The 27,009-nt window shown below is 47.6% G+C and overlaps 2 protein-coding genes across 4 annotated transcripts; both read right to left on the reverse strand.

Annotated features, from left to right (window-relative positions):
* Window positions 1-930: 930 nt before the first annotated feature.
* Window positions 931-12,294, reverse strand: LOC105489648 (apolipoprotein B mRNA editing enzyme catalytic subunit 2). The gene is made up of 3 exons (XM_011754649.3): window positions 12,015-12,294; window positions 3,727-4,291; window positions 931-1,345 (listed from the first exon to the last, which is right to left on the reverse strand). Exons 1-2 carry the CDS (start codon window positions 12,143-12,145, stop codon window positions 3,748-3,750), a joined length of 675 nt encoding a protein of 224 aa, XP_011752951.1. The 5' UTR covers window positions 12,146-12,294; the 3' UTR covers window positions 931-1,345; window positions 3,727-3,747.
* A 9,199-nt stretch (window positions 12,295-21,493) lies between these two features.
* Window positions 21,494-26,465, reverse strand: LOC105489650 (translocator protein 2). 3 transcript variants are annotated; one of them, XM_011754651.3, is made up of 5 exons: window positions 26,360-26,465; window positions 25,588-25,705; window positions 22,674-22,866; window positions 22,144-22,285; window positions 21,494-21,902 (listed from the first exon to the last, which is right to left on the reverse strand). In XM_011754651.3, the coding sequence occupies exons 3-5, from the start codon at window positions 22,844-22,846 to the stop codon at window positions 21,705-21,707; spliced, it is 513 nt and encodes a 170-aa protein (XP_011752953.1). In that variant the 5' UTR covers window positions 22,847-22,866; window positions 25,588-25,705; window positions 26,360-26,465; the 3' UTR covers window positions 21,494-21,704. The 3 variants fall into 3 exon arrangements, with proteins under 3 accessions (XP_011752953.1, XP_011752955.1, XP_011752954.1); XM_011754653.3 differs by lacking the exons at window positions 25,588-25,705; window positions 26,360-26,465 and adding an exon at window positions 23,293-23,381; XM_011754652.3 differs by lacking the exons at window positions 25,588-25,705; window positions 26,360-26,465 and adding an exon at window positions 24,282-24,336 and having other exon boundaries at window positions 21,495-21,902.
* Between the last annotated feature and the right edge of the window lie 544 nt (window positions 26,466-27,009).

The raw sequence follows: 27,009 nt of genomic DNA on the forward strand, positions 1-27,009 counted from the left end.
ACAGATGTTCCTCAACTTATGTTAGGGCTATGTCTGGGTAACCACATCTTAAGTTGAGTTCAGTTGAAGAGTATACTGAATGTGTATGGCTTTTGCACTGTTGTAAAGTCAAAGAATTGCAAGACAAACCATTGTAAATTGAGTACCATCTGTAAACCTTAACACAAGTCAAAACATGGATTTTCTAGGCTTCCTTTACTTTTTTAAAGAGATTATGGTTATTATTTTTTTTTTTTTTCCCGTGGCGTTTGAGCCTTGATTCTTTAAACAGAACCTAGTCTCATCCAGGACTGGCTGTCAGTGGAATTCTGGGACTCAGCAGGAATGTGATAAAGCACTTCTTCATTTGCTGATAGTAGTCTTGGGTCAAATTCCGACGACTTATCACACTTGAAGCCTGGGGAAAGGAGGCATGTCCTGGTAATCAGGGTGAACACATTATTCCTGGAAACCTAGTTAGAGTTTGGCAAACACCCAGAAATTCACCTGTGAATTTTTGCTTCCACATAGGACTCAAACAAACCTTTAAAAAAAAGAGAGACTTGACATCATTCTGCCATTACCATCAAACATCATGTATTGAATACTTTTAAATGAGTGTATATCTGAACATTAAACTACTACTTTTCACCCGCTCCTCTCTAATAAAGAAGCTAGTTGCTTTTTAACTGGCATTTGGGATGTGGCTACCATAGATTTCTCATGCTTTTTGTTCCACCTTCTGCCAGATTACTTGCCTTCAGAGAAGGGAAAGGCCTTCATTTGATTGTCGTAAGAAATCTGTATGGGAGAGTTATTCTACATTGTCTAGGCAAGTCCTGGTTTAACCACAGCTTGGTTCATAGCCTGGGGTGTCCCCGTGTCTGGAACTGGCTCACTGGTCTGTGGCAACTTCCAAATGTTCGAGTTTCTTAAAAATCTGGCCACGGGAAAAACACACCACTTCTTTTATTAATGTTGCTGTTTTTCTTTTTTTAAAAAATACCCAACTTAACATAAACTGCATATTTCAGAAATCTAAACCTTGGGTCTGAGGCTGTTTGTGTTAAGCAGCCCCCTTGGTTGAGCAATTAGGACCTTCAGTCCCATAGTTGACTGGAGCCCATGGATGGTTGCATTTCTCTCCTTGCAGGTCGCTTTCGTCCTTCCCAAGAGCAGCATTAGAGAGAGAGGCACAGCCTAAATGAATTACAGCATGAGAAGTATATTTCAAGTCCTCTAAGGGCCTTGTCCAGTATGATTGGTTGGTGTCAAATGTTGTCCAGCTCCAAATGGTATTAGGAAGACAGGCATGTCCCAGATGGCTATACATGTCACTGCTGTCTCTTGGTGGCAACAGGAAGACCTTGGTAAAATAAACAAACAAAACGTCTTACTGAGATCCCTGCTGACCCCCAACAATGACTCGTTTCTTTTTGAACTAAGGCTTCAGTGTGCCCTTCCCAACAAGTCCCTTAATTTCTCCTCCAGAGTTTCCTTTGGTTTCTGATTTACCCAGGATTGACTAAATCAGAAGCCAGTCTTTCGTTCATGTTTTGATGTAGTTTACGCAGAAAAAGCCCCAGAAGAGATCTGCTTTAACTCTGGTCTTTTGACTAAATATAGGATTAAATACTATTTTGTCATTTTTTTAAAAAAACAAAAGATGAAATAAGAAATGTGTAAAATAAGACACTTTATTTAACAAATGCTCATTTCTCAAGATTATTTTAAGTAAGCAGGGTTGTTCTTTTGGGCTTTTAGATTACAACTATCTCATGCCAGTTTTTTTTTTTTTTTTTTTTTTTTTAACTTGGTGTATCTTAACCTTTCCCTTCAGAAACATGAGCAATTCAAATAGAAGACAGGGAAGCGTGTTAATGGGTCCAGATAATATAGTTATATTTAATGGAAGGAGGGTTATAATTGAAGATGTCTAGTAATATTTTATTTAAAAAGAATCTGACTTATTTACTTTTTCCTCAGTGATTTATTTCTTTTACTTCTGTTTAGATTAGTATAAGATACAACCCTCAATCCAAAATTTAAACATATTTTAAATCTTCTTTGAAATGCTTAATTTTAATGAGAAAAAAATCACTGAAAAAAAAATTTTAAAAGCCCTAAGGACTTGCTAGTTAGGCAGCTGGGTCCTTGACTCTGAAAGCTGTTTGAAAGGAAAGTATACTGGGATTAAATTTTAAGCTGCCGGTTAAGTCTGTAGAATCTATGTTGGGTTTATAATTACAGTGACAGTACATACACTAAGAACATCTTCAAGGAATTCTAAAAGTTAAATTTTATATTTTCAGAGGGCACACTGAGAAATCTGTTTTGACCACTGTTCACCACTACCAAGTGTCTTATTTTATGTGAGCAGAGTACCACACAGTATACCCTACCATAGGCTCACTGACTGAGTCCTGCTTTTTTAAAGAAATGGCTGAAAGTTGTATCTTCATGGGTTGGCAAATGCTCAGCTTGAGAATGATCAGGTGCCCATGCGCATGTCTGATAGAAAACACCTGTCAACATCAAGCCCTGGAACACTGATATTTCCTAAACGTGTCTATGAAGTGACATCTTAAGTGTGTTAGGAGTGAGAAAGACCAAAAGTAAATTATCTTCATGGAAGCATGTTGTTTTCATGTTTTAGTAATATGTGAGTTGTTGCAGAATTAAAGTCGGGTAAGAGTGTCGTGAGGACCCCTCCTCTATTACTGGAAGATTTTGATCAGTAACTGGGACCTTGCAAGGGGGGCTTAGTCATAGCATTTCTGTAGGTGCAAACTCCATCAGACTGCAAAAGATAGTAAAGGATCGTTTAGCCCTCTTTCCTGAGGGTAATTGGCCTGTTTCTGTTAGAGTTTAATTTACCCTCAGCAAGGGGCCAAATTGGCCTTAATTGTGTCCTAATTATTTGCTTAAATAGCTAATCTTTCTCCTATCACCTCTTGATATCTGTGAGAGGTTACTTCTGAGCTGCTGTCTAATTTACAAACATCTTTTTTAACTCTTTAAATATTCCTGCATGGACCAGCTTGTTACTGTATTATCCCCATTCCTGCATTCAACATCCTTCATGAATTCTGCTAAGGTCTTCTCAACATAAGGGAAATGTTCTCGTATTATATTTTCACTCAGCAATTATTGGTCTCCTTCAAAGTGTAGCCATTTGTTTGAAAACATGAAAGCAGGTCTGGCTAAAAAAAAGTTAAATACCAGTACATTTGGGGAATTTCAAAATTAACCATAAGTGAAAAAATTGGCCCTGAAGGACTGAAAAACATTCATTAGAGAAAAATGGAATGGTAAGATTGCCAGTGGATATGGGAGTGGGACATCTAGAAGGTGTCTAGAGTTAGTAATCTCTGACATGTACACGGGGGCATACTCAGAGGATTTCAGTATCTTCTCTGCTGTGGTTCAGTAGCAGGTCCTTGCACATCTTAATCTTACCAAAGAAGGTCATCTTGTCTCATGGAAGTTTTAGGATTCCTGTCAACCTTGAGTATTGTAAGTTAGGGGAAAGTTACTTTGATACGGAAGTGTGGGAGGGAAAAGTTTAGAAAGGGATTCAGAGTAAAGAGACATGATGTTCTAAACTATATTTACAACCAGTCAAAAGCAGAGAAATGAAACCCTTCCAAAGGAAAATCAGATGTATCACTCATTCTACCTGACCTCACACCTTCTACTGGAGTTAACATCATAAAGTGATGGTGCCATGGCACCATGAAAACTCACGTGAGGCCGAGCCCAGTTGCCCTACTTCAGGATGTCTGCCAGCTTCTCCTCATAGTATAGGAAGTTCTCCTGAACGTCTTCCCAGGGCTGAAAGGCCTTGGATTCACCCTCTTCTTGCTCCACAAAATTCTGCCAGACGTATTCGAAGTCCTGGGGCTTCATGATGCGCAGCTTACAGCCAGCCTCCTTCAGCTTCTTCAGAGCAGCCTGGATCTCCGGCTCCTCCCACATGAAGAGTCGCCCCACCAGAATGAGCAGACGCAGGTTCTTGGTCTTGCTAAGGGTTTTGGTAATGCGGTCAGCGCACGCTGCACAGGGGCTGGAGGACACATACCAGGTGACATTGTACCGCAGGGCTGGGTCAAAGGCTGGCAGGATGGTGTTGAAGAAAGCTTCCTCTGCATGGGCAGCCGCATGTTCATCCTCTAGGTATCCCCGAGATGCCTGCACTTGGCCCCCCTTGCCCTGTGCTTCAACCACATAGCAGAGGAAGGTCTTGTTCCTCCCGGAACTGTACTCCACATTCCGGAACTGGAATTTAAAGAAGTTGGCAGGCAGCCGTTCTCTGTAGGTCAAGGAGACAAAAGGACAGGAAAGAATAATAAGTTCTTGTTTCTAGAACCAGCCTAGAGTAGGTAGCTCTTCCAGATCAGTATTTCAGATATGCATTCACTCTTACTAGAAATAGGTCTTGCCTGTGGTAACATGAGTGACCAAAAAAAAAAAAAAAAAAAAAAAAGTATTAAAAAATCCAAAAGGGTCTCTCTGAAGGAGAGGAGAATTTGGATTGAGGTGTGCATTCTGGTCACCCTACTAGGAAGAGTCTCCAAACATTGTCTCCACCATCTCTCTTCCAGCACAACACACCCCTACATTTCTAAATTATTGAATCTTTAACCTGCCTATACCTTAGAATCACCTAGAAGACTAAGAATGTTAATGCCTGGGCCTCATGCCAAACCAATTAAATCAGAACATGTGGAGAGTTGGTCCAAGCATCAGTATTTTTAAAAAGCTCTTTGGATGATTTCAATAAGTGGCCAGGTAAGTAGCAAGCATATAAAATTTCTCAAGACAGAGCAAGACAAAGATTTTGCAGGCATTTTATGCTTGCTTTTCTCTTCCTTGTAACTCATGTAAATTGCATCTTGGCGTGAAATGGCCTAAAACTTGCAATACCATGCTCTCCTAGTGACTACTTCTCAAGTCTGTGTTAACTTTCAGGTAAAGGGATTGTCACATGGTAAGTGTCCAAGAAATTTTGTCTGTGAGGCCAGACTACTCAAGGGTATCTTGGGATAATTAAGCCTGTATTTAGTATTGAGTCACTTCAAAATCTTAAAGGACTTGGTGTCTGCCCTCCAGATGCTTATAATTTAGCAGCTAGATTGCAGCTGGACAGAGAAGATGTCAATGAAACAGCTGAGAACATTACAAGACTGCTAAAATTGGATAGGTACAGTAGGGGAAGTATTATGAAGGTTCTCGAAAGTATAGCCTTGATTCAGGAGGCAGTAGAGAATTGTTACAGGTTCTTGAGAAGAAAAACAATAAAAGTGATGTCCATGCAAGATTACTCTGGTGGCAATAGGCATATGGTGTGAAGCTGAGGAAAAGCCTCAAATTGAACAAGTTCAGTAGGTGTCTTAGGACACTAGACTCGGTGATGAATTGTGTGGGTGCCTTTGAGGAGGAGATGGATGGTTAGGAAATGAAAACAGCAGGATTTTTTTTTTTTCCAGAACATTCTACCATCAGATTTGTTTAAGTAGCATGATAGGTCTAAGTATCATATTTAACTATAGCGGGAAAAGGCCAGGAATTCTGAAAATTTTGGTAATAACAAGGAGAAGAAAAAAGAGTTGAAGATTGTTTTTACTTTTATGTGTATGTGTGTGTTTTTCTAAAATAGGCAAGATTTGTGCAAGTTTGAAGGCCAAAGAAAATGAAGTTTTAATAGGAGAGATGAAAAATGTCAGAAGAGGAGGAGATGAGTACCAGCTAGAAAGACTCAATGTTTTCCTTTTTAAAAATGTAATCTCTCTGGCTACCCCAAGAGATAGCTATGGCACCCTTGATTCTACTATTGCCTATCTCCACCTCTTCTCTTTACGCAAAGAAGTCACCAGACTCCTTGGGCTGCAGGGGAATCCCTGGTATCCCAGGGCCTTGGCTGCCTAGGGATAAGCAGCAGATGCCAAAGATATGAGTAAACTTGACTTATTTCCCTGCAGGATTCCCTCACCCCCGCCCATCACCAAAATGTGTCCACCACCCAAGTTTCCATGTCCCTTGCTGTCAGGTTCGTTTTCCACTGTGGAGATGGATGTGTTTGAGGACCCAGCCCCAGGATTCCTTTAGGTACTATACTTAGCTCTCTAAGCCCCTCTGTCCCTAGTTGGAGGTGTTTATTGTTTACTTAACATTTTAGGAGAATGGATAGACTGATGTTTCCCTGCTCTTCTTCTCAGTCCCTGTTAGGCGTTCACTTATAGTGAGTGCTCCCAAAAGGTACTCACCCCACCAGACCACTCCTGAACTTTACCAGTTGCCAAATGGTCCCTTCAGTTCCTGGAGTGCCTTTTTGCTTTTGAGAAGCACAGAGCTTACCTTTCCTGCCCAAACTTGCTCTTCAAGCCCTTTTGCCCCCCTCCCCAAGTCTAATCCAGGGCCACCTATATGATGGATTGTCAGGTGGAACCCTTGCAAGTATTCATGGCTACTCAAATAGCTTGGAGGCTTGAACAGCAGTTGCTGTGTGGTCCCTCTTTTCCTTCTGAAGCTCCCAAAAGCATGGCTCCAACTTTGCTCAGTATAGCCCAGCTGAAAGTATGAATTTAGGCCAGTGTGAATTTGGCCCAGCATGCAATTGCAAATTGGCTTGGATGGTTGTGAGGTGACTGTTTCTTTCTGCCCTTCTTAAGCTCTGACATTTTCCCCTTCTCCTCTTCCCTAGGCAAGAGGAGAAGACCCAGAGAAACTTGAAACCTCAGGGAGAGGAAGAAAGGTCATCTCTATGAATACCTGTTTCCGACCCCTCTGGCGAGCAGCCCTAGAATCTACTCTGTCCCTCAGCAGAGCCTTCTGGACTAGATGCCTCAGGAAAAGAAGTGCTTTCAAGGAGCAAAGGAAAGGCAGGGAAGGTTTGGTTCCCAGTCGTTCCCTTGGGCTTGCTCAGAGACTAAACTTGCTTGATTTCTGAATGGGTTTCTTGGTCTTCTAGAAGGAGCAAAAAGGTCAGATGAGATTCTTTAGGCCTCTCACATACTGAAATAGCTAGGTCCTGGGGGAAAACCAGGAGAACAGAGGTAGTAGAGGTCTGGAATTTCTACAGGGAGCTAGACAACATGGCCATCTCGGGCAATTTTGTAGACTCACAGAATAAATTAACACTATTATGCCCACTAGTGGAAGGAAGTAAATAATGACACCTGACTTGTTAAATAATCACCAGCAGGTTTTTTAAAGTAGCATGATAGGTCTAAGTATCATATTTAACTATAGTCCTTTACATTTAACCCAGAAAATATTTTACCGGTAGAGGTGTGTGTGTGGGTGTGCGCGCACGCGCGCGTGTGTGTGGGTGTGTGTGTGTGTGTGTGGGGTGGTGGGCTGGGGGTGGTGGCGGTGGTCAGGAGAGAGATGCTGGTAGTAGATTTCTTTCCCTGATCCAGTCACTTCCTCATGCATAGAAAGCTACAGCCTGATTTCTATTCCCTCTCCCCAGCCTCTGATAGCACCTTGCTAAGCACCGTTTCCTCATACTTTCTGCAAACAAGGCCAGTCACACTTCATCTACTTAGACCCAGGCTACTGGGCATTTCAATTCACTTGGGAGGAAACAGAGAGTCCAAATATCTAAAAAAAAAAAAATGGGAAGATAATCTGCTTGATGGAGGGAGAAGGAATGTGAGTAAATGTAATACATTTTTCTCAGGTTCACGTTCAAAACATTTGAATTTTTTAAGCATAAATCTATACTGTGAAAGGAAGCAGCCCAGAGGGCAGTTGAAGCTGGGCTGAGATTAAACATTTGCTCTAGAATAATCCATGAGTGGAAAAATCTACTCACAGGTTATTATGTGTTGACTTGTTTCAGCTTTCCCTCACTAGACCTACTGGTGACTGGCGTGAAAGAGGGAGGATTGCTGGTTTCATTGGCCTTCTGCTTTCTCAGAGCACTTTTCCAAGCAGATATCAAGGAGTGGACATAATCAGAAAGAGTAGTAAGAGCAGGAGCAGAGCGTTCTAGCAGCCTGACTCCCTAGAGCTGAGAAGGGAGCTCCGAATTGTGGGACTGGATGGGATTTTGCCCAAGGGAAGCCCTGGACTTGCCTGTTTTCCCTGGGAGGCATGGTCTTTACACCTGAGCTTTGACCTGCCCCCAACCCACTGTGGAAGGCAGGTTGGCCAGTCAGTGGATCGCCTTCTTTTCTTGATGACACACCACCCAGCGTGCTCCAGAGGCCAGGGTGAGGGTAAAGGGCTGTGTCTGATGTTAACTGGTGTCGAAGTCCTCTCACTCCTTATCTCGCCCTTCTCCTCTGGACACTGCCTCTCTGTGTTCCTTACATGGCCAGAGTAAACTACTGGTAGCTAAAGAAGTGGTTAGAAGAAGAATCATTCTGTGTGCCATTTATCTTTGTTCCATAATAATCCCTTGGATAGGAGGTTCTGCTTTCTGTAAAAACATACACAACATAACTAGAGACAAAGCCAAGCTCACATCAAGGGTGTTGCCAGGCAGAGTCACAGTCACTTCTCACTGGGTTGGAAAGCTGGGGAGCAACCAGCTCTGGTGCCCCAGAGCTCCACTAAAACGTGCTGTGTCCAGAAGCAGGCATGAGCCAGGGGAATTCTTACCTAAGCCTCATGCTGCTGGATCTTCATACACCCTGAGCTGCTGTCCTCAAGAAACCCTCCCCCAGTTCACTCCCTATCTTGTCTGACAGAGAGCCTAAAAACCACACAAGAGGTTCTTATTCATTAGGTCATTCATTTATTCAACAAATACGTATTGAGTACCTATCAGGAGCTTGGTGCTAAGGATAAAGCAGTGAAAAAGACAAAGTGCTATCCTCGTAGAGGTTGAATACTAACGGGGGAAACAGGCAGTAAATGATCAACTCCTATTCAGTAAATATAAAAAGAATCCTCTCTGGTTTTTTGGATGCAGTGTGATGATTTGGAGTCAGACAGTCCTGGGGTTCACATCGTACTCCATCTACAAGCTTTGGCCATATGACTTAATCCCTCTGAGGTTTAGTTTCCTCACCTGAAAGAGTGAATAATCCAACTTCTAAGGTTTTGGACAACAGTAGACACTCAAAGCTAGTCTGGGCACAGTGGCTCATGCCTGTAGTCCTAGCACTTTGGGAGGCTGAGGCATGAGGATTGCTTGAAGCCAGGAGTTTGAGACCAGCCTGGGCAACACAGTGAGAACCCATCTCTATAAAAAATACAAAAATTAGCTGGGTGTGGTAGCATTCACCTGTAGTCTTAGCTACTTAGGAGGCTGAGGCAGGAGGATCACCTGAGCCCGGGAGGTTGAGACGACAGTGAGCTGTGATTGCACCACTGCATTCCATCCTGGGCAACAGAGCAAGAAGCAATATCCCATCTCCAAAAAACAAAAAGGAAATTGATGTATGATACATATGATGCCTTCTCCAGGCCTCAAATTGTATCCTTTGGAGCTCCATCTTAAGCATTACCAAACTCGATCCATTTTCCACTGCTCTTCTTCTCACTTTCAGAGGTTTCTGGTTTTCAGTGGTGTGCTGGTAAGTGTAACGCTCAGCTCTCTGATAGAAGGAAGAATCCCTGATTTCTAAAGTTTGCTGATTTCCATAAGGTAAGTACTCCCATTATGGAGATTTCAAGCTCCCAAGGTGATATCACTGGATGCAGAATTGGGAAGAGACTTATAAACCAACAGGAGCTGGCTTCAGCGCGCTACGGCAGTCCTAGGCCCTTTTCCAGAACATTCTACCATGTTATTTTGTTAATGTGCTCAGTTCCACTTTCTATCCTGAATGCCCTATTCAACCATGAACTGGGCATCTCTCCTTCCTACCAGCTACCCCCTCCTCATGTCAGACTGTTTCCTGAAAAGCCACCTGCTCTTCTGCTAGTTTGTGGCCCAAATATAAGGAGCACTAAAGATCTTCACTATTGGAGACCAGGCTAGAAAAGGAGCTGCTTTGGTGACCCCCTTGACTCCAGGAGGGATTCCTGGGGTGAATGCATCTCAAGAGGGAAGGAGAGGAAAGCTGTTCCCTCAACCTGTCCCTGTACAGACCCAGCTGCACCTCTGGGCTATTTTAAGCCATCTGTTTACCCAGAGGAGCCCAGGAGACAGCTCTCCACAGCCGTTACTTGTGGCCAGGAAACACTCAGGGCTCTACCTCCCACCTGAACTGCTCACAGAATGCTCAGAACGCTGCCCCTTCTGTGCCTCTTTTTCTGAGCCTTGGGTCCTAAGAAGCCTCTGATCCTCTCTACCTCCCAGATGGAGATAACGTGGAGCTCTGGGAAACCTGGAACCCAGAATGAATAAGAGACCAGTAGAAAGGATACTTTGCTGGGAGTCAGAAGATGTGCCCGGTTCTGTGGTTTTGGACATATCATTCAATCTCCCTGAGTGTCAGTTTCCCCCTCTGTGAAGTGGCAATAATACATCTCCTTCTCCTACCTTTGTGCTGAGTGTTGAATGGTCTCATGTTCATGAAACTATGTTGTGATTATAAAGCCCTGGACAAATAGAAGTTATGTCAGTGGACTTAACCCTTCAGGATCCATTGCTCTGGGACCCCCTAAGCATGTTTAGCTCAACAAACAGTCTAATTCTGTTCTTGACCCACCTTGCCTCTGTGTTGGAATGCCACACAGAGTGTAGTGTGCACACGCGTGTGTGTATGACTAAGGATAGTGTGTACCAGCATGCTTGAGTGTTAGAAAAAGGCTCTCCTTCCATAAGAAAGCCACTGGAATTGAGGACTGTCGTAGCCAGGCTGCCCTAGGCTTTCCCTGTGTCTATATTAATCTGTGCCCAGCTGCTCCCTTAATCCTAGGATGAGGGTGAGATTAGTTGGGTGGGCATGGGCAAATGGAAGTTCAGGGGCTACTCTTGCCTCAGGAAATAGGGTGCATTTTCCCTTAGGTTCTCTTGGAAATCAGAAAACATCTGAGCTGGAAGGGACCTTACTAGTATAGGTTCTTCATGTTATAAGTGCTAAAACTGTGGCTGACTTGAAAATCACTTGCCAAGCTTGAAATATCAAGTCCAAATTGCCATTCAGGGCTTCCTTTCCCCCTTGAAAGCATCATGCCTCCTTTCTTCCTGAAACTTCTCTTAGTCTCGCACCCACTCTGCCTGTGGGCATTCCTGGACACCCCATGAAGGAAACGTTTGGTTCAGGGAGGAAATGTGGCCTTATAGATTCCTTTATTCTTTGCTCAGGATTTAGCAGGGTCTTCCACTACAGGAATAGAAAGGGAAGAGGAAGCAGCCTACTTAGTTTTCTTCTTGGAGATGATATAATCTGGGAAAGACAGAGGTACCCTGCACACAGCCCCCTCCTCGCAGTCTGTAGAACCTTTTCTTTGGGTCCCAGTTCCTCTAGGCAATGCCTGAACATGTTGGAACAGCTCCTGTGTCCATAAGCTCCTGGGCTGCGTTATCTGCATGTAATTTCTCTGTTTCTCTATGGAACAGCCCCTGAGGAGACTCAGAATAGATTTAATAAGAAAAAAGCTGCTTCTGAGTCTTGGGAAAGGATGGATCTATCTTTCCTGTCTTGGGAGCTTCTACTCCAGGAAGGAGCTCTAATGAAAGGGCTAGAGGCCTATGGCTAGTAGAGAGACCCACTCAGGAACAGAGAGAGAAGTTGAGGGGAAGGGGTGCTTTGACCGGAGCCACATATAGATGTGCCAGTCTCATCCTCTGTCCTCACCAAACTCCCTAGGACTAAGCCTCTACCCAGAGAGGCAGGTGGCTGTCCCAATACCAGGAGGCCTGAAGGGTGGTTTTATTTTCTGGGCTCTTGCCTCCAAGGAGCTCCTCCTACCTCTCCCTGATTAGAGAGCCCAAGGTGTCACCCTAAGAAGCCATGAGAATTTGCTGCTGGGTCCCCTACCACCCCTGCCGTGCCCACTGGTGCACTCTCACTGCTGCAGGGTTGTAGCTGGCCCTGACGCCTGATAAAATACCATCCTGAATTTCCACAGCCTACCCCAAGCCTGCACTCTTCTAGGGAGCAGAACCCTGGCCCACATCTGAGGCTTACCCTGTGACAATCTCAAAGGGCGGCAGCTCAATCAGCTCTTTCAGCTTCTCAGGGTCGTCCAGGTTCTCCAGATCCTCCCCATTCTGGGAGGCAGCCTCAGCGGCTGCAGCAGCCTCTTCCTTCTGGGCCATGGAGGGTCTGTGGCTCAGGAGTCACTGAGAGAAAGGAGAGGCAGGCAGATCTGGGCCAGGCTCTGGCGGCAGAGTCCCAAGCAGCTGTCAGCAGCTAAATCTGGCTGGGGATGACGGGAAAAGGACCCAGCAGGCCAGACTTCGTGCTCTCCCCACTTAGCCACAGGCTTTATAGCCAAGGCCTCCTGCCCCTCCCCCAGGCTCTCTCCCTCTATCTTTTTTTAATTGAGTGACGGCGGGTGCTGGGGTGGGGGAATGGAAAATCTGGCCATTAGTATCCCCTATTTATCAGTAGGCAAAGACAGGAACCTGGCAGGTGGGTATGGCTTGGCCTGCTCTCCTCTCCCTCTCCCTTTCAGCTCACCTCATGTTCTCCCCTTTGTTTCCCACCCAACTTCCCTAGCTCCACTGGGGGAGAGTGTGGAAGGGGCCCCAGGGCAGGCATCTTGAGATTTAGGAGGGTGGCCTTCTGAGATTTAAGCAGGAGGAGATGTGTGTGAAAGGGGATGACTGCAAAAAGACCCAGGCCATTTCCTCTGGGGGAACGTGGGTTTAGGAAAGGAGGGGCCCGGGAAGAGGTGGGATCAAAACTGACAATTTGGGGAGAAAGTGTGTGAGTTGTGACTCAAAAGTGGCGGGTGCTGATTTGCCTATTACGAAGCCATAATGTAATGTCAAATCGATCAGGAGCCTCCCTGAGTAACAATAGCTGCCATTTACTTAGCTCAGAGATTTTGAAATAGGCCAGGCAGTGGGTTTAGGGGTTTAGATGAAATCAGATGTATGCTTGCCACAGCCGTGGGAGGAGATGTGTATTATCCCATGTTACAGGTAAACTGAGACTCACAGAAGTGTGCAGAGCCAGGATTAAAACGCAGGCCTTTGTACTTCAGGCCAAATATTCAACCTCTGTGCTATGTGGCCTCACAGTCAGTCTTTTATTCATCTTAACAAATATTTATTGAGCATCTACTCTCTGCCAGGTGCTGTTTCAGGTACTGGGAATATGGCAAAAGAACAAAGCAAATGAAAATCCCTGCTGTGATGATTTGTGGAGCTTGAGGGACTGGACAACAAATAAGATAAGTAAAATACATGGTCTATTTGGTGCTGATAAGTGCCAAGGAGAAAAGACAGGAAATGGAAACAGGAAGTGCTAAGAGGTGGGGTTACATCCTTATAGGATGGCCAGGGTGAAAGACTTTGAAAAGGAGACAATTGAAGAAGGTGTGACGGAGGCAAGGGAACTAATCATTTGGATATATAAGAGGAAAGCGTTCCCAGGAAGGGAACAACGTGAGCAAAGGCTCTGAGAAGGGAGCATTCCTGGGGTGTTTGAGGAACTAGTGAGGACATCTGGGTGACTGGAGAGTTCTAAGAGATCAAACCAAAGAGATAACAAGGGTAAAAGGGACTGGGGCCTTATGGGCTGTCATAAGTACCTTGCTTTTTCTCTGAGTGAGGTGGGAAGCCTTTGTCTCTGAACAGATGAGACAGGTGGTCTGAGCACTTGGGAAGAGCAGAGGCAGGGGACCAATGAGAAACCTACTGAGGCCGGAGAGAGATGATGGGGTCTCCTAGAAAAGACCCTGAGCTGGAACAGCAGCAGAGAATGGTTAGATGATTTTTGCAGCTCTCATGATGGGTACTTAGCAGGGGCAAAAGTCTTTGTGTTTAGAGCAGTGCAAACACTCTAGGCCATTCTCAGGGAAGCAGAAGGAAGGGGTCGGGGTCACTTGTAGGTTGAAAATGAGGAACCCAAGAACACTGGGGAGTGGATCTGAAAATAGCTCCAAATGGGTTTGGCTGGTGGAGATGAGAGGGTAGGGCACCCTTTAGAGGGTCTGACTAGAGCAGAGGAGTCAAGATGGCTTGGAAGATTTGGGCTCCCTCCTCCAGAGAGTGAGCAGCAGAGTGCTCCGTTAGTGTGATGCCCAGCATTTTGTTTGCCAGGATGCTCATGGTTTCTTCCTGTTGTCCAGACATAATTACTAATAGCACCCCTTTACTCCCAAAGGTGTCCCGCTGTGAACAATAAATTATATGGTCCCCTACCTTTTGGATTTACTACTAAAAGCTTTTTTTTTTTTTTTTTTTTTGAGATGGAGTCTTACTTTGTCGCCAGACTGGAATGCAATGGCACGATCTTGGCTCACTGCAACCTCCGCCTCCCGGGTTCAAGTGATTCTCCTGCCTCAGCCTCCCAAGTAGCTGGGACTACTGGTGCGTGCCACCACGCCCGGCTGATTTTTGTGATTTTAGTAGAAACAGGGTTTCACCGTGTTGGCCAGGATGGTCTCCATCTCCTGACCTCGTGATCTGCCTGACTCGGCTTCCCAAAGTGCTGGGCGGCATGAGCCACCGCGCCCGGCCACTGAAAGCATTTTTATCCACATCTTATTTTTTCAAACATTTTTCCAGGAGAATAAAGCACAGAGTAGAGGTAATAGTTCCTGTGTCCACAATAAAAAGACAGTGGCAGCTGATAAACTGCAAAGAATGTGTTATGACACAAACATCCCACGTTTAAATGCAAAGAGTTTACTTCATTTTCTTGTTCAGTCAACATTTATCAGAGGTTCCTATGTTCCAGGTGCTGTGGTAAATACCAAGAGTACAGAGATGAATAAGGTGCTGCCTCACCAGGGGCTCCCAGCTTTTATCATATTTGGGGCATTAATCAAGCACTCAAGCATGCATTATCTCATTTAGTCCTTACACCAGTCTCACATGGGTGTGAATTATGGACCTCATTTTGCAAGTTAGGGACTTGTGGCTGAGAAAGGTGAAGTGATTTGTATAAGATCACACGGGCTTCGAGTTCAGGTCTTTGGAGCCCAAGTTCAGCCTAGTCCCAGGGCTGCACACAGCTACCTTTGATAAAACATCTCTGAAGCATTATAAATGTGCATCCGTCTCCCACTTCCCAGGCCCAGCTACGGTGATATGCCTGGATCAACGGAGGAAGAGTAAAATGTCTTGGGGAAGAAAGCAAGGAGGATGGATCCTTTCAGTTCACTGTTCTCCTGCAAGAAAGACTTCCTCCCTGAGGACAGGGCCTTCTATTTTGGCTGTCATGTATAACCCTGGATTAGGAGGCAAAAAATATTCTGTGTTCATATCCCCATCTTAGCCCCTGATTCACTGTGTGATCTTGGACAAATCACTTGACATCTCTGAGCCTCTGCTCTCCCATCTGTGACACAGGCTGTGCTATTGATTTCTATTTCCAAATGGTCAAAAAGCAGAAAATAGGGCGCAGAGTGGGCTTGTGAAGACCACAGGTGAATGGTGTGGCGAGAATTTCCTGCCTCTCTCAACAGCTCAGAGTGAATGGTGCACAGGTGGTCTCAGCCTGGTCCTTTCTTAAGAGTTGACCCCTTTCTTCTATCTTACAATTTTCCCTTTGACCTTTGGGAGAGGGCCCTGGGTCTGCCCCCAGACTGATGACTGACAGCTTCCTTTTTCACTGCTTCTTTGAGCCTTCCTCGTCTCCCAACCTGCCATCCCTGGAGGCCCTCTGATCTGCTCTGGCTATTTATGGCACCTCCTGGGGGCCTGAATTCCTGGCTGGTCTCTGGCTCTCCTTTCCAAGTCATACCAGTTTACCCTGCTCACCCCAGAGTGCAACAACTAATCTGGGGGATCAGATGCCAGGAGCTTGACTCCTCTCCCTACAGCTGCCTCTATACTCTTTAGGACTCGCACACCCCATCCCCAGTGTTAACCCTGTTGGGTCAGGTTCTATCAATAGTCCCCCTCCTGCACAGGAGGATACTGGGCAGTAAGGTATTTCATTCAAGGTCACACGTGGAGTCAGTGGGGTGCTGGGATTTGAACCCAAATCTGTCAGCTCCCAAGTTCCATGCTTCTCCTGCTGTGTCATATTCCCTGGAATTTAGTAACAAGGAGAGCTGACATCCTGACATTGCCCTAAAATATTATGTAGGTTAACTCATTTATTCCTCACAAGGATGTTTGGGGTAGGTACTATTATTATCCTAATTTTTCTGGTGAGGAAATTGAGACCAGAGAGGTTAAGTGACTTGCCCAAAGTGATGCAGCTAGAGAGGGCAGAGCCATGTGCTTCCAGAGTCATGTTTTACCTTCTTCACCATTCAGTCTCAACTGCTGCCAGCACCCCTGAGGCCCAGCTCTGGGAGAAGGGAAGGACAGAGACCAGTGGGAGTTGAAGGGGCTGAGAAGGAGTTCTTGCAGGAAGAACAGACTCTAGGAAGTAATTGGTACATGAAGGTGTGTGTGTGTGTGTGTGTGTGTGTGTGTGTGTGTGTGTATGTATCTCTGTGTGGTGGGGGTACAGGTTAAGAGACACCAGACAGCTAGTATCTGGGGATGGAAACCAAAATTGGAATCCTCCCATCCTGTCTCTGCCAGTCCTTGCCCCCTTCTTGTTGGGATGGCAGTGGCTGGAAGGAGCTGGGTTAGGCCTGGGATACACTGCAGCATGCCTCTCCCTGTCCCATTTCCCACGGTCATTTCAGAAAACATTCAGAGATTCCAGGAGGTGGTTGAGAAGGAGAAGACAGGGTCAGGCACGGTTGTTCCTTGGATCTTGGCCGGACATGGAGCTGCCCTCATTGGGAAGGGAGCAGAGAGGCCAGGAGGGGGGCTGGTGGAAAATAGAAGCCTCACCAGAGGAAGGTTTAAATTCTCACTCCCTGAAAGAGGATACCTCAGGGGTGCATTGATGGAGTTGGTGCTTTATGTGCAGGGACAGCTGGGACCCCAACAGTGCGTTGCCCCAGAGACCCAGCCCAGGCGTGCCTGCCCCTCCGGTCACTACTGAGACAAGGTACACAAACAACAGGCCTCGGGCACCAGACACCCCTCTGGAGGGCAGGAGGCTGCTTCCTCTAGCAACGGCTCTGTTGATATAAACACGAGGTGTCCAGGGCTTTGAGCAGCCTTGGCCAGTGAAGAGGGGAGGGGGCCAAGGGTCTCCCAGAGTCTGAGGCTGGGATTGGAGAAGGCACCAGAATCACAGGGCAGGGCAGGGTTTACAGTCTTCTGTACAGGACACAATCCTTGCCTTGCCATGTGGGACACGCCACCCTGGGTAAAATGGTGACTCCCGGGACTTTAGTCCTGGTCACCATGGTTTCCATTCCAGTAGCTACTCCTGGCACTGCCCAGCTACTGCGGCTGGCACTTTCAGTCTTTGAAGAAAGTGATCTGATAAGGATCATGGACATTAAGGTGACTAATAGTATTCCTCTTTGGCACGGTGGCTCAAGCCTGTAATCCCAGCACTTTGGGAGGCCGAGACGGGCAGATCACGAGGTCAGGAGATCAAGACCATCCTGGTTAACACGGTGAAACCCCGTCTCTACTAAAAAAATACAAAAAACTAGCCGGGCGAGGTGGCGGGCGCCTGTAGTCCTAGTCCTAGCTACTCGGGAGGCTGAGGCAGGAGAATGGCGTAAACCTGGGAGGCGGAGTTTGCAGTGAGCTGAGATCCGGCCACTGCACTCCAGCCTGGGCGACAGAGTGAGACTCAAAAAAAAAACAAAAAAACAAAAAAAACCAGACAGAGCGAGATTCAAAAAAAAAAAAAAAATAGTATTCCTCTTTGAAGGGGTGTTTGCAAGGCCAAAGAACCTACTGGGAGGAGGTGACAAACTACAGTCAACTTTTGAGAGGAGAATTTCAGCCCTTAAGATGAGAAATATGTTGGAGTAGGTGCAAGTGGAAGAGCTAGGGGGATTTTCTGGTGCTTCTCTTAGCAGATAATCTCTGTGTGGGCCATGGGACCTTGGAAAGGGATAAATGAGGCCCTGATGAATATGACTGAGGCCCTGGTATGACCAGAGACAGCTTCCCCTGGCTTCCATATCAGAAGAAGAGCCTAAATGTATGGCGTGTCCTCGACTTTGTAGGGGTGGGGGGAGAAGGAGTCTGGGAGGTGGGTAAATGTTTTGGTGGGCTCTACCTGAGGATAGAAGAGGCAGGTGGAGATCTGAGGAAGTTCTCAGCAAAGTTGGGCTTTGGACTGAGTACCTTGTGAGCTGCTGATGAGAATCAGCGGTAAAATCCTTCAAAGGATTGTGTGCTTGTGTTCTGGAACTACAAGAAAGGGGCCCTCTGGGAAGACTCTGAAACTGGGCTTGGGGTGCAGGGGAACCCCAAGAGATAGAGCAGATGGTGGCCGTTCACAAAAGAAAAGAGACTTTGGAGCCCTGGCCCAGGACTGACAACATTCAGGGGCCTCCAGGCTTCTCCTACGAAGCAGCTCTACCTGCCTGTAGGTAGGAGGGGCCAGAGATGTGCAGAATAAATACATCCTGCACTCTGCCCCGTTCCTAGCCCAGCTGACCAACCTTTGTCCACTGGGCATACACCTACTAGTCTGCCATCTCACCTAGCCCCTCTATGTCTCCATTCTGCAGAAATTGGCAAAGTGAGGAAGAGTGAAGGAAGAGTGAAGGTTTAGAGGAGGAAAGGATGGACTAGGATACAAAAGAATGAGATATGACACCTCCTGGATCTGCTGTTTTACCTAGTAGCTCTGCAGCCACTGGATGGGAGATCTGCAGAGCCGTATGATCTTGTCTCTCTCCGACTCACCGTATCAGAGGCAAATGGAAAAATACTGCCTCAGAACAAAAATGTGCACACAATCTGAATGGTGGGATCCTGGGACACACTTGCAAAGAGAAGAGGCAGCTCCAAGTCTATTTAGGCACAGCTCTTAAGTAACAAGAGGGCCAAAGGCAGGTGTCCACTAGGCTGGGCTCTGAACTGGGAAGTGGGTAAGGGGAAAGACAAGAGTCCCAGGAAGGTTGGGAGACTGTGGGATTAGAGGCTCCCTTCACCCAGGAACCAAGGAACTGGGGCAGAGGGGGATTTTAAGGACAACTTTGGAGTCAGAGGATAAGAGTTTGGAGCTGGGATTCTGCCCTTTCATGCTGAGTTTCTGCACATGGCCAAAAATCTCTTTAGCTTGGCTCATGCTGTATCAGGCAGTCATGCCAGCCCAGGGCTTGGGACACTGCCCAAATTAAGCTTTCTTCTAGGGCTAAGTCCAAAGCTAGAGGCATGGGTTAGTGGTTCCAGCTTGCCTTGGGGAGGTCAAAGTAATACCATAGGCATCGTACATCTTTATGGAGGTTCCGCCTAACTTCTAGAATTAGCTGGTAATGAATAAAATTGGTAGCAAATATTACAATGCATATATTATTATGAGATGATAGTAATGGTAATGGAAGATAAAGTCTGGAGTACCCACTTGCCAAGATCACACAATGGTAGTAGAGCTGGGGTAAGAACCCATGTATTGTGGGTTCCTAGCCTCTCCTCTGTCAATCAGTATTTATAGCTAAAAGTTGCACCAGGTTACCAGTTAATAGATAACAGAGTCAGTATCCAACCCCAGGTTGGTCTGACTCCACGACCAGAACTGCAAATCACCATGCCCTATTGCTCTCACTCCCCAAGATGATCTGATTTCATGGGTCTGGAGTCCCAACAAGTGTCTCAGGAGGTCTCTGGGGCACATTTTGAGAAGCAGTGTCCTGCAGCAACGGATCTCAGTTTGGTTGCACATTAGAACCAGGAGTTTCCAAAATGATTTAAGCCTTTCCATTCTTTTTTCAGTTGTTCCAGAGTAGGGGTGGGGGTAGGGGTGGCGGCAGGGTGCTGGTCAGCATTTGTTTTTGAAGTATGACAATGTGTTCATGTATTCATTAAATTAATCAACAAATAAAAACATACAAGCACCTACTCTGTGCTCTGCCCTGCCCTGGGGCTGGAGATACAAAGGTGGGTGGGACACTGTGTCCTGGGGTGCCCGTGACCTGACCCACTGGGCTGAGCATGCCCTTGGTGGAGGAGGGGAGGCTGCAGACTCCCTCTCTTGGGTGAGCTCTGGAAAGAGCCACTCCCCTTCTCAAATTATGCTGCCCTGCTGGCTTCTCACCTGAGAGCACACAGTTTGTTTCAGCTCTAAAACTCAGCTCACGAAACCTCAGATTGTCAAGGCTAAACGGGCCCTGATAAATGATCTGTGCCCAAAGCACTCAAACTAGCTAGCAGCTGACAGAAGTGCTCAGGAGGTTTTAAATCTAAAGATGCCAAGAGCCCACCCACAATGTTCTCATTTATGGGTCTTGAGTGGGGTCTGAGGAATATGCATTTTTTAAGAAGCTCCAAACAGCTGTGGTTCTTAGCCTTGGCTGCACCTGGGGAGGTCTCGGGACGTTTTAAAAATGTTGATGCTCAGGCCTCCTCCCTGGAGAGGCTGATGAGGATTTTTAAACACTGCTGGTGATCCCATCATGCAGCAGGTGGAGACCCCCTACCGCAAGGTGTCTTGGTCTTCCAGCTGACCTTGTTAAAGATTTGAGGAGGCATACTCAGGGGCAGTCACTCCTTGCCACCATCAGGGCTTTGAAACAAGGACAGAAGAAAATCAGAGAAGGGAGGAGACAAAAATGAAAAAGCCACTAAGAAGGTTTAGAAAAAGAGAAGCAAGATAGACGGCTGAATAAGAAGCTCTTATGAATTCACCTGTCAGCACTCCGAGGCATAATCTCTTTTTTTTTCAATGTTCTTTGCCTTATTCTAATAGTGATTAATTGATGTAAAATAAAGCAAGCATAGGAATATATGAAAGCAAAAAAGAAGGTCTATAATCTTATTTCTCAGAGATGCATCACATATATATCATATAACGATAGTATATGTTATAACGAGATACTGCATCATAAATCTGATATATAAATTAATGTATAATATATACTATATAACCTTAACATGTATAATTAGTATCCCCACTTTTTTTTGAGATGGAATCTCACTCTGTCGCCCAGGCTGGAGTGCATTGGCATGATCTAGGCTCACTGCAACCTCCGCTTCCCCGGGTTCAAGTGAATCTCCTGCCTCAGCCTCTTGAGTAGCTGGGACTACTGGTGCGCACCACTGTGCCCAGCTAATTTCTGTGTTTTTAGAGACAGGGTTTTACCATGTTGGCCAGGCTGGTCTCGAACTCCTGACCTCGTGATCCACCTGCCTTGGCCTCCCACAGTGCTGGGATTATAGGCATGAGCCACAGTGCCTGGCCCTGTAGTACCCTTTTTATAAAGTGTATTTTTCTGTTTTGGCTTTTTTGTCAGTTTAAAAGCCTTTTGTTTTTCAGGCAATTAAACATCTGAGTGCTAAATCTTTATGCCAGGTGGGGAGGCATGTGAGTGGAGGTGAGCTGGTGTGCCCACCCCTCCCCCATGGGCCTTCACACATTCATTCACGCACACACACTCACACACAGGTCCAGAAGCTTCCATCCCACTCTGCCGCCCTAGGCATCATATTATGCATTCAAATACACACTTCACATCATACCTTCAGAGTTACTGATAGGATTTTATTATTTAAGTGTGAAATCGCTTTCCCCCCTCTTTCCCATTTCTTTGATTTCTAAGGAAAAACGGCACCAGGGAACCCAGGAGGGTGGTCCCATTGGGGTGAACCCTAGCTCCACAGCCCTGCTTGCAGACTCTTCCTCCCCACCCTGGCCGTCCCTCCTCTCCCGTGCCCTAAGGCCTCAGTCGCTCTTCTCCGTGGGTTGAGGCTGGTGCACTGGACAAAGGCTGTCCCTCCACAGGTGGTAGGTGAGGGCTGAAGTCACGGTGAGCCAGGCTAGGTAGGGCAGCAGTAGCAGGGCAGCCAGTTTGTTGATCGGATGCCAAATCAGTGCTGTGCTCACCACCAGCCCATACAGCAGCAGCAGGTGCAGCAGGGCCTGGGCACAGGGGCCGGGGGTCAGCTGGCCGCCCAAGAACCAGCACCTCCACCTTTCTGCAGTGCCCAGCCCAGCCACAAGCTAAGTCCCTGGGGCTCTGTGCACACCATGGAAGTGCAGAGAAGTCTGCCCATCCATTACCTGCCTGCACTCAATTGCTCTGCCAAATTATGTGCTTCTGGGGCCAGGTGGTTTCACCCTCTCCCACATTACTTCTGCTACTGATCCCCGTGTGCCTTACCAGACCAGGGTTGTGGGCTGTGAAAAAGAGAACCAGGACAGCCCAGCTGATGGTGAGCTGAACAGCATAGAGGCCAAGAGGCAGGGCCAGGGGCCACCCCAAGCCCCCTCCCAGGTCCTTCCACACCAGGTAGGAGGCATAGCTGTGGAGAGATGGTGGCAAAATCATTCAATGGGAGGTTCCACGGTGAATGGAGGAGACTCTCTGGCATAAGGACTCTTGGATACCCTTGTGGGCTGAAATGGGGGCGAATGGGTCTAGGCATCATTTAAGGGCTAGGGAGGGAGTTGGTGGGAGGAGCTGGGCACAGCGAGGTTGGGGAGGGGCTGGGAGACTTAGAGAGGGTGGAAGAAGGGCTAACTGGAACCCCAGGCAGGCATCGAGGGTTTCTTACTTTCTGGAGGACCCACCATAAGAGGCAAGCCAAAGTGCCTGCCTTTGGAGGCCAATATATGGGAGTAATTCAGATACAGGGGACTTGTTCCCACCCCACTGGGTACCAGGGCCATGTGTGAGAAACAAGTACTCACCCCACGACAGAGTAGATGGCTGTCTGTACAAGCAATACGACTTTGTGGAGTGGGCACCAGGACAGCATCCTCGGGCCCTCACACCAACCAGCCATGTGATCACGAGTGAACAGCCAGACCAGGATGGGCCCCAGGTGGGGCAGGAGCACAAAGATGGCCCCTTGAAGCTGCATTCACCTTTAGGAGGCAAAATCTGGGGAGGCAGAGAACACGCTAGTGATGAGCCTTCCCCTGCGACTCCTCGTCTGTCTCTGCCTCCTAACCTGACTCATTTCCTGGCCTGAGCCCCTCAGAGGAGGTCTAGTCATGGAGGTCCTTCCTCTCTCCCTGGTCCAGCTCCAGTCCTGTACCTCTGAGCTCTCTCCAACCCCAGGCCCCACGTTGCCCATCTCCTGGCTTCCATGGACTTCTTTTCTCCACAGCATTCCTCTGGCACTTGGAGGACACTGCCCAGCACTGGTAACTGCTTCTGAGTGAAAGACCTTCCTCCAAGTGCTTCTGACTCCTGGAGATAAGGTCCCGGGTGACCAGCTTTTCTGCCTCCCACAGTGGGCAGCACTTAGCCAGGTGTGTAGCTGGCCCTCATTGAGAACTGTTCTACCTAAGCTGATCTACCAACCTGGAAAGATCACAATCTGAAGGCAGGAGCCAGAGATTCCTGGGGGCTCTTTTCTAGTCACAAATACGGCAGCCCATCTGTCCCAGGCTTATCTCACCATATTAGACTGGCACACTCATGGGGCACACCCAGGCTTATCTCCTGCCCAAATTCAAACTTGGCCTGTTGACACTGTGGATTCCTTTTTCTGAACCTTTAGCTCTCTTCTACCCCTGGATCCAGGGGGGATGAGCTTCCTGCTCCGTCTTTCCATTCCCAGAGTGTCAGGATGTAAGCACAAGTGTTCAGGTTAAGTGTTCAGGTTTCTTGTGGCCTGACTTTTCAAGGAAACAACTGCCTGGGTCTTTGATTAAAATGCTGCCATGCTGATTGGCATGTTGCTTTGCACGTCATTTGCATGCGGGACAATGTACAGACCTTCCTACAACCAAGGCCCCTTTTGACACAGAGTTTCATTCTTGTTGCCCAGGCTGGAGTGCAATGGTGCAATCTCGGTTCACTGCAACCTCCACCTCCCAAGTTCAAGTGATTCTCCTGTCTCAGCCTCCCTAGTAGCTGGGATTACAGGCGTGCATCACCATGCCTGGCTAATTTTGTATTTTTAGTAGAGACGGGGTTTTGCCGTGTTGGTCAGGCTGGTCTCGAACTCCTGACCTCAGGTGATTTACCCACTTTGGCCTCCCAAAGTGCTGGGATTACAGGCGTGAGCCACTGTGCCCGGCCCTAATCCATCCTTTTCTGTCAAGGGTCGAGGACACTGGTCCTGGAGGATCTGGGACACAGCTGAGCAGCGTGCCCGCCTGTGCATATTTCTACTTGTCTTTCTCTGCTCCTCACTGTCCACTTGCTCATCTTCTGCCTTCCTGTTTTTCTACATTTCTGTCCAGTGATGGAGGCCCCCTCCCTGCCCCTCCTTGGCCCCATCCTCTTTTCTCCTGACACCTGCCTCTCCCAGTACCTCCTCGTTCCCAGGCCTGTGCTCCCCTTACCTCTGGCAGCACACCTTCCTGGTGGGGGGCCTGACGACATATGATGTGTGGAAGGCAGAGGAGGGTGGGGCTGGGAAGAAGGTGGGGCTGGGAGGAGGGTGGAGTGGTGCTCCCAGCTGGTCTGCTTTTCTCAGATGAGAAGGGTGGTGACACTGGCTGGGAAGTCCAAGTTGCTGTTTCATGGCCCCAAAGAGTTCCTCTCAGGAGGAGCCCCCTGGCCTACTAGACTCTCCTTGGTGCCTGGCCTCTGGAGGCTACCCCTTGATGGAATGTTTGAGGGTTTGTGGTGAGGGTTTGACACTGAGAGACCTGGCCCTACTGTGACAGCCCAGCCCCCAGTTCTAATGCTATTGATGCCTGTGGTCTCTGCATCCCATGAAACAGCTCTGTGGCCATGGGAGTGAGTGGTATGAGCCTTCAGATTTCTCCAGGAGCCTCCTTATAATTGGGATTGTCCCCAAGAGTGGCAAGCACCAGCTTTGGAAGTGAGTTCATAATCCATGAACACAGCCCCCGGTTATAGCCTCCTGGTTGGCATGACCTTCCTGGCTTATAACCCTAGCTCGACAGATCTTTCACAAACCCCTAGGACTTTATGACTCAGAGGAGAAGGGAGCTGACAAGTGGAGGTGGGTGGGGAGTCAGGGAGGAGTGACCTGGCGCCCTGGCAGAAAGTCCTGCCTCCCAGCCTCCCTAAAGAGGGGTAGGGAAGAGTGTCCCTATCTGTTGGCAAAGTCCAGCCTCCTGTGTGACTCAAACAGAGCTTTGTTAAAGACGAACACCCCTACCCCACTCCCTTCGTTCCCTCTCAAAGTTCTGACCACCCTTCCTGGCTTGTCTTTAGGCATGAGGTCTGCTTCCCAGGTTGCCTGCTCTCTACCCATTCCTTTGATACATGTCTGCACTTTGGGGTACTGGGCTCCTGTGGGAGGTTTATTCCACCCTCTCACCTCCACCAGGGAAGGAAGCAGAGGGGAGGGGATTGCAGTCAGAGACAAGAGGCTAGAGAATTATTAACTGAGACAAAAGCAGAGGAAGTTACTTATTTTCTACGGGAGATGATAACTAGTGGCCTAGGGGCGTTCACCACGCCTCCTCAACTGCAGGAGGCCAGACCCTGGTGATAACAGTTACCATCTATTGACCACCCATTCAGTGGTGGGCATTTTACATTTGTTAGCTCAATAATGACAATTATTATCTCACACGAGGTAGATATTCTTATCTGCATTTGACAGACAAGGGAATTGAGGCTCAGAGAAATTAAGTAGCTTGCCTAATATTACATAGCCAACCTGTCGCTCACCTGGGCTCAGTGTCGGTCACTTGGATCCAAAATGCATCCTCTTCCCTCTCAACTTCTTCACTCACTCATTCAAGACATCTTTATTGAACACCTTCTATCTATCAGGCTGTACCAGGAGCTGAGGAGACAGCAGAAAACACGGGAAAAGTTCCTCTCCACAAGGAGTTTTCATTCTGTGGTGCCATCGCTCCTAGTCAGAGTTTCTCAGAACTCAGAATGGCAAATGGCCCCAAAGTTCAGCCGTCTCCCAGGCGGTAGTGTTTCTGCCAACTTTGGGTGGGGGAAGTAGAAAGCACCTGGTGTAAGGAACAGATATGGGTACATCTCAGGTACACCAGCAACTGGTGAGTCATTTACCCTCTCAGTGCCTCCATTGTCTTCTCTGTGCAGGGAGCGGGTGGAACTAGATGCTCTCTAAGCTCCCTGGACCGGTTGCATTGGCATCAGCTGGGAGCTTCTTTGAGCTGCAGAATCTCAGGCCCCACACTAGACTGACAGATTCAGAGCCTTCATTTTAACAAGATCTCCCAGGTGACTGTGGGGCACATTATAGTTTCAGAAACTCAGATGAAAGTTCCCTCCTCCTCCTATCTGCCATTTTAATTTAATAATAGCCTCTGGCTGGGGACAGCCACTCACCAGCAGAGGGCACTGTAGGGAGGGGTTTCAAGGAGCAGCACCTACACCCAGGTTGTCTCCCTCCCTCCCTCCTTCCTTGCAGACCTAGACTAGCAAGGTCACTGACTTCTGGGATCCTCAGCTACTCCCTTACCTGGGCTGGACTTTGCCAATAGAGAGGGACATTCTCCTTCACCCCTCTTTAGGGCAGCTGGGAGGCAGGACTCTGCCAGGAAATGCCAGGCCACTCCTGCCTGGATTCCCCGCCCACCTCCACTTGTCTGCTGGCCTGTCGACTGGGTCTGGCTGATCCGTTTCTCAGAGAAGGAATTGGACCAGCCAGCAGCCTCTAAGAGCACCTAGACGGTAAGGTGAGCACCCCCTTGGGGCAGCTGGAGAGGGGATGGGCATTGCGATGGGGTTACCTGGAGCTCCAGGGAGGAGCCAGGCCAGCTCAGCCTGCCTGCTGGAGTGTAGGGACCCTCTGCTGGAGGAGGGGAGGAAAATGGGACTTGGTCAATGGGTATGAGGACCACTGGGATGATCTGTGTCCTACGGAAATGTCTACTATACTAACAAATGCTGTTCATGACTTGTGTTTGGATCATCTATCCCAGTACGTGTTATGTTCTGCAGTAACTGGACATCTATCAGGCATTGGGGAGGCACAGAGAGAACCAGTGAAGTGGAGGAAGGGTTGAGAGTTTTCTTAAAGGGTATGAGCAGAACTTTGCAGCAGGAGTTTGGATCTTTGTGCTGGAGGATGCAACTGCCTAGGGACAGGTGATGGCAGCATTCTAAAGA

This window comes from Macaca nemestrina, chromosome 5, assembly GCF_043159975.1.
Source record: "Macaca nemestrina isolate mMacNem1 chromosome 5, mMacNem.hap1, whole genome shotgun sequence".
Taxonomy (NCBI): Eukaryota; Metazoa; Chordata; class Mammalia; order Primates; family Cercopithecidae; genus Macaca; species Macaca nemestrina.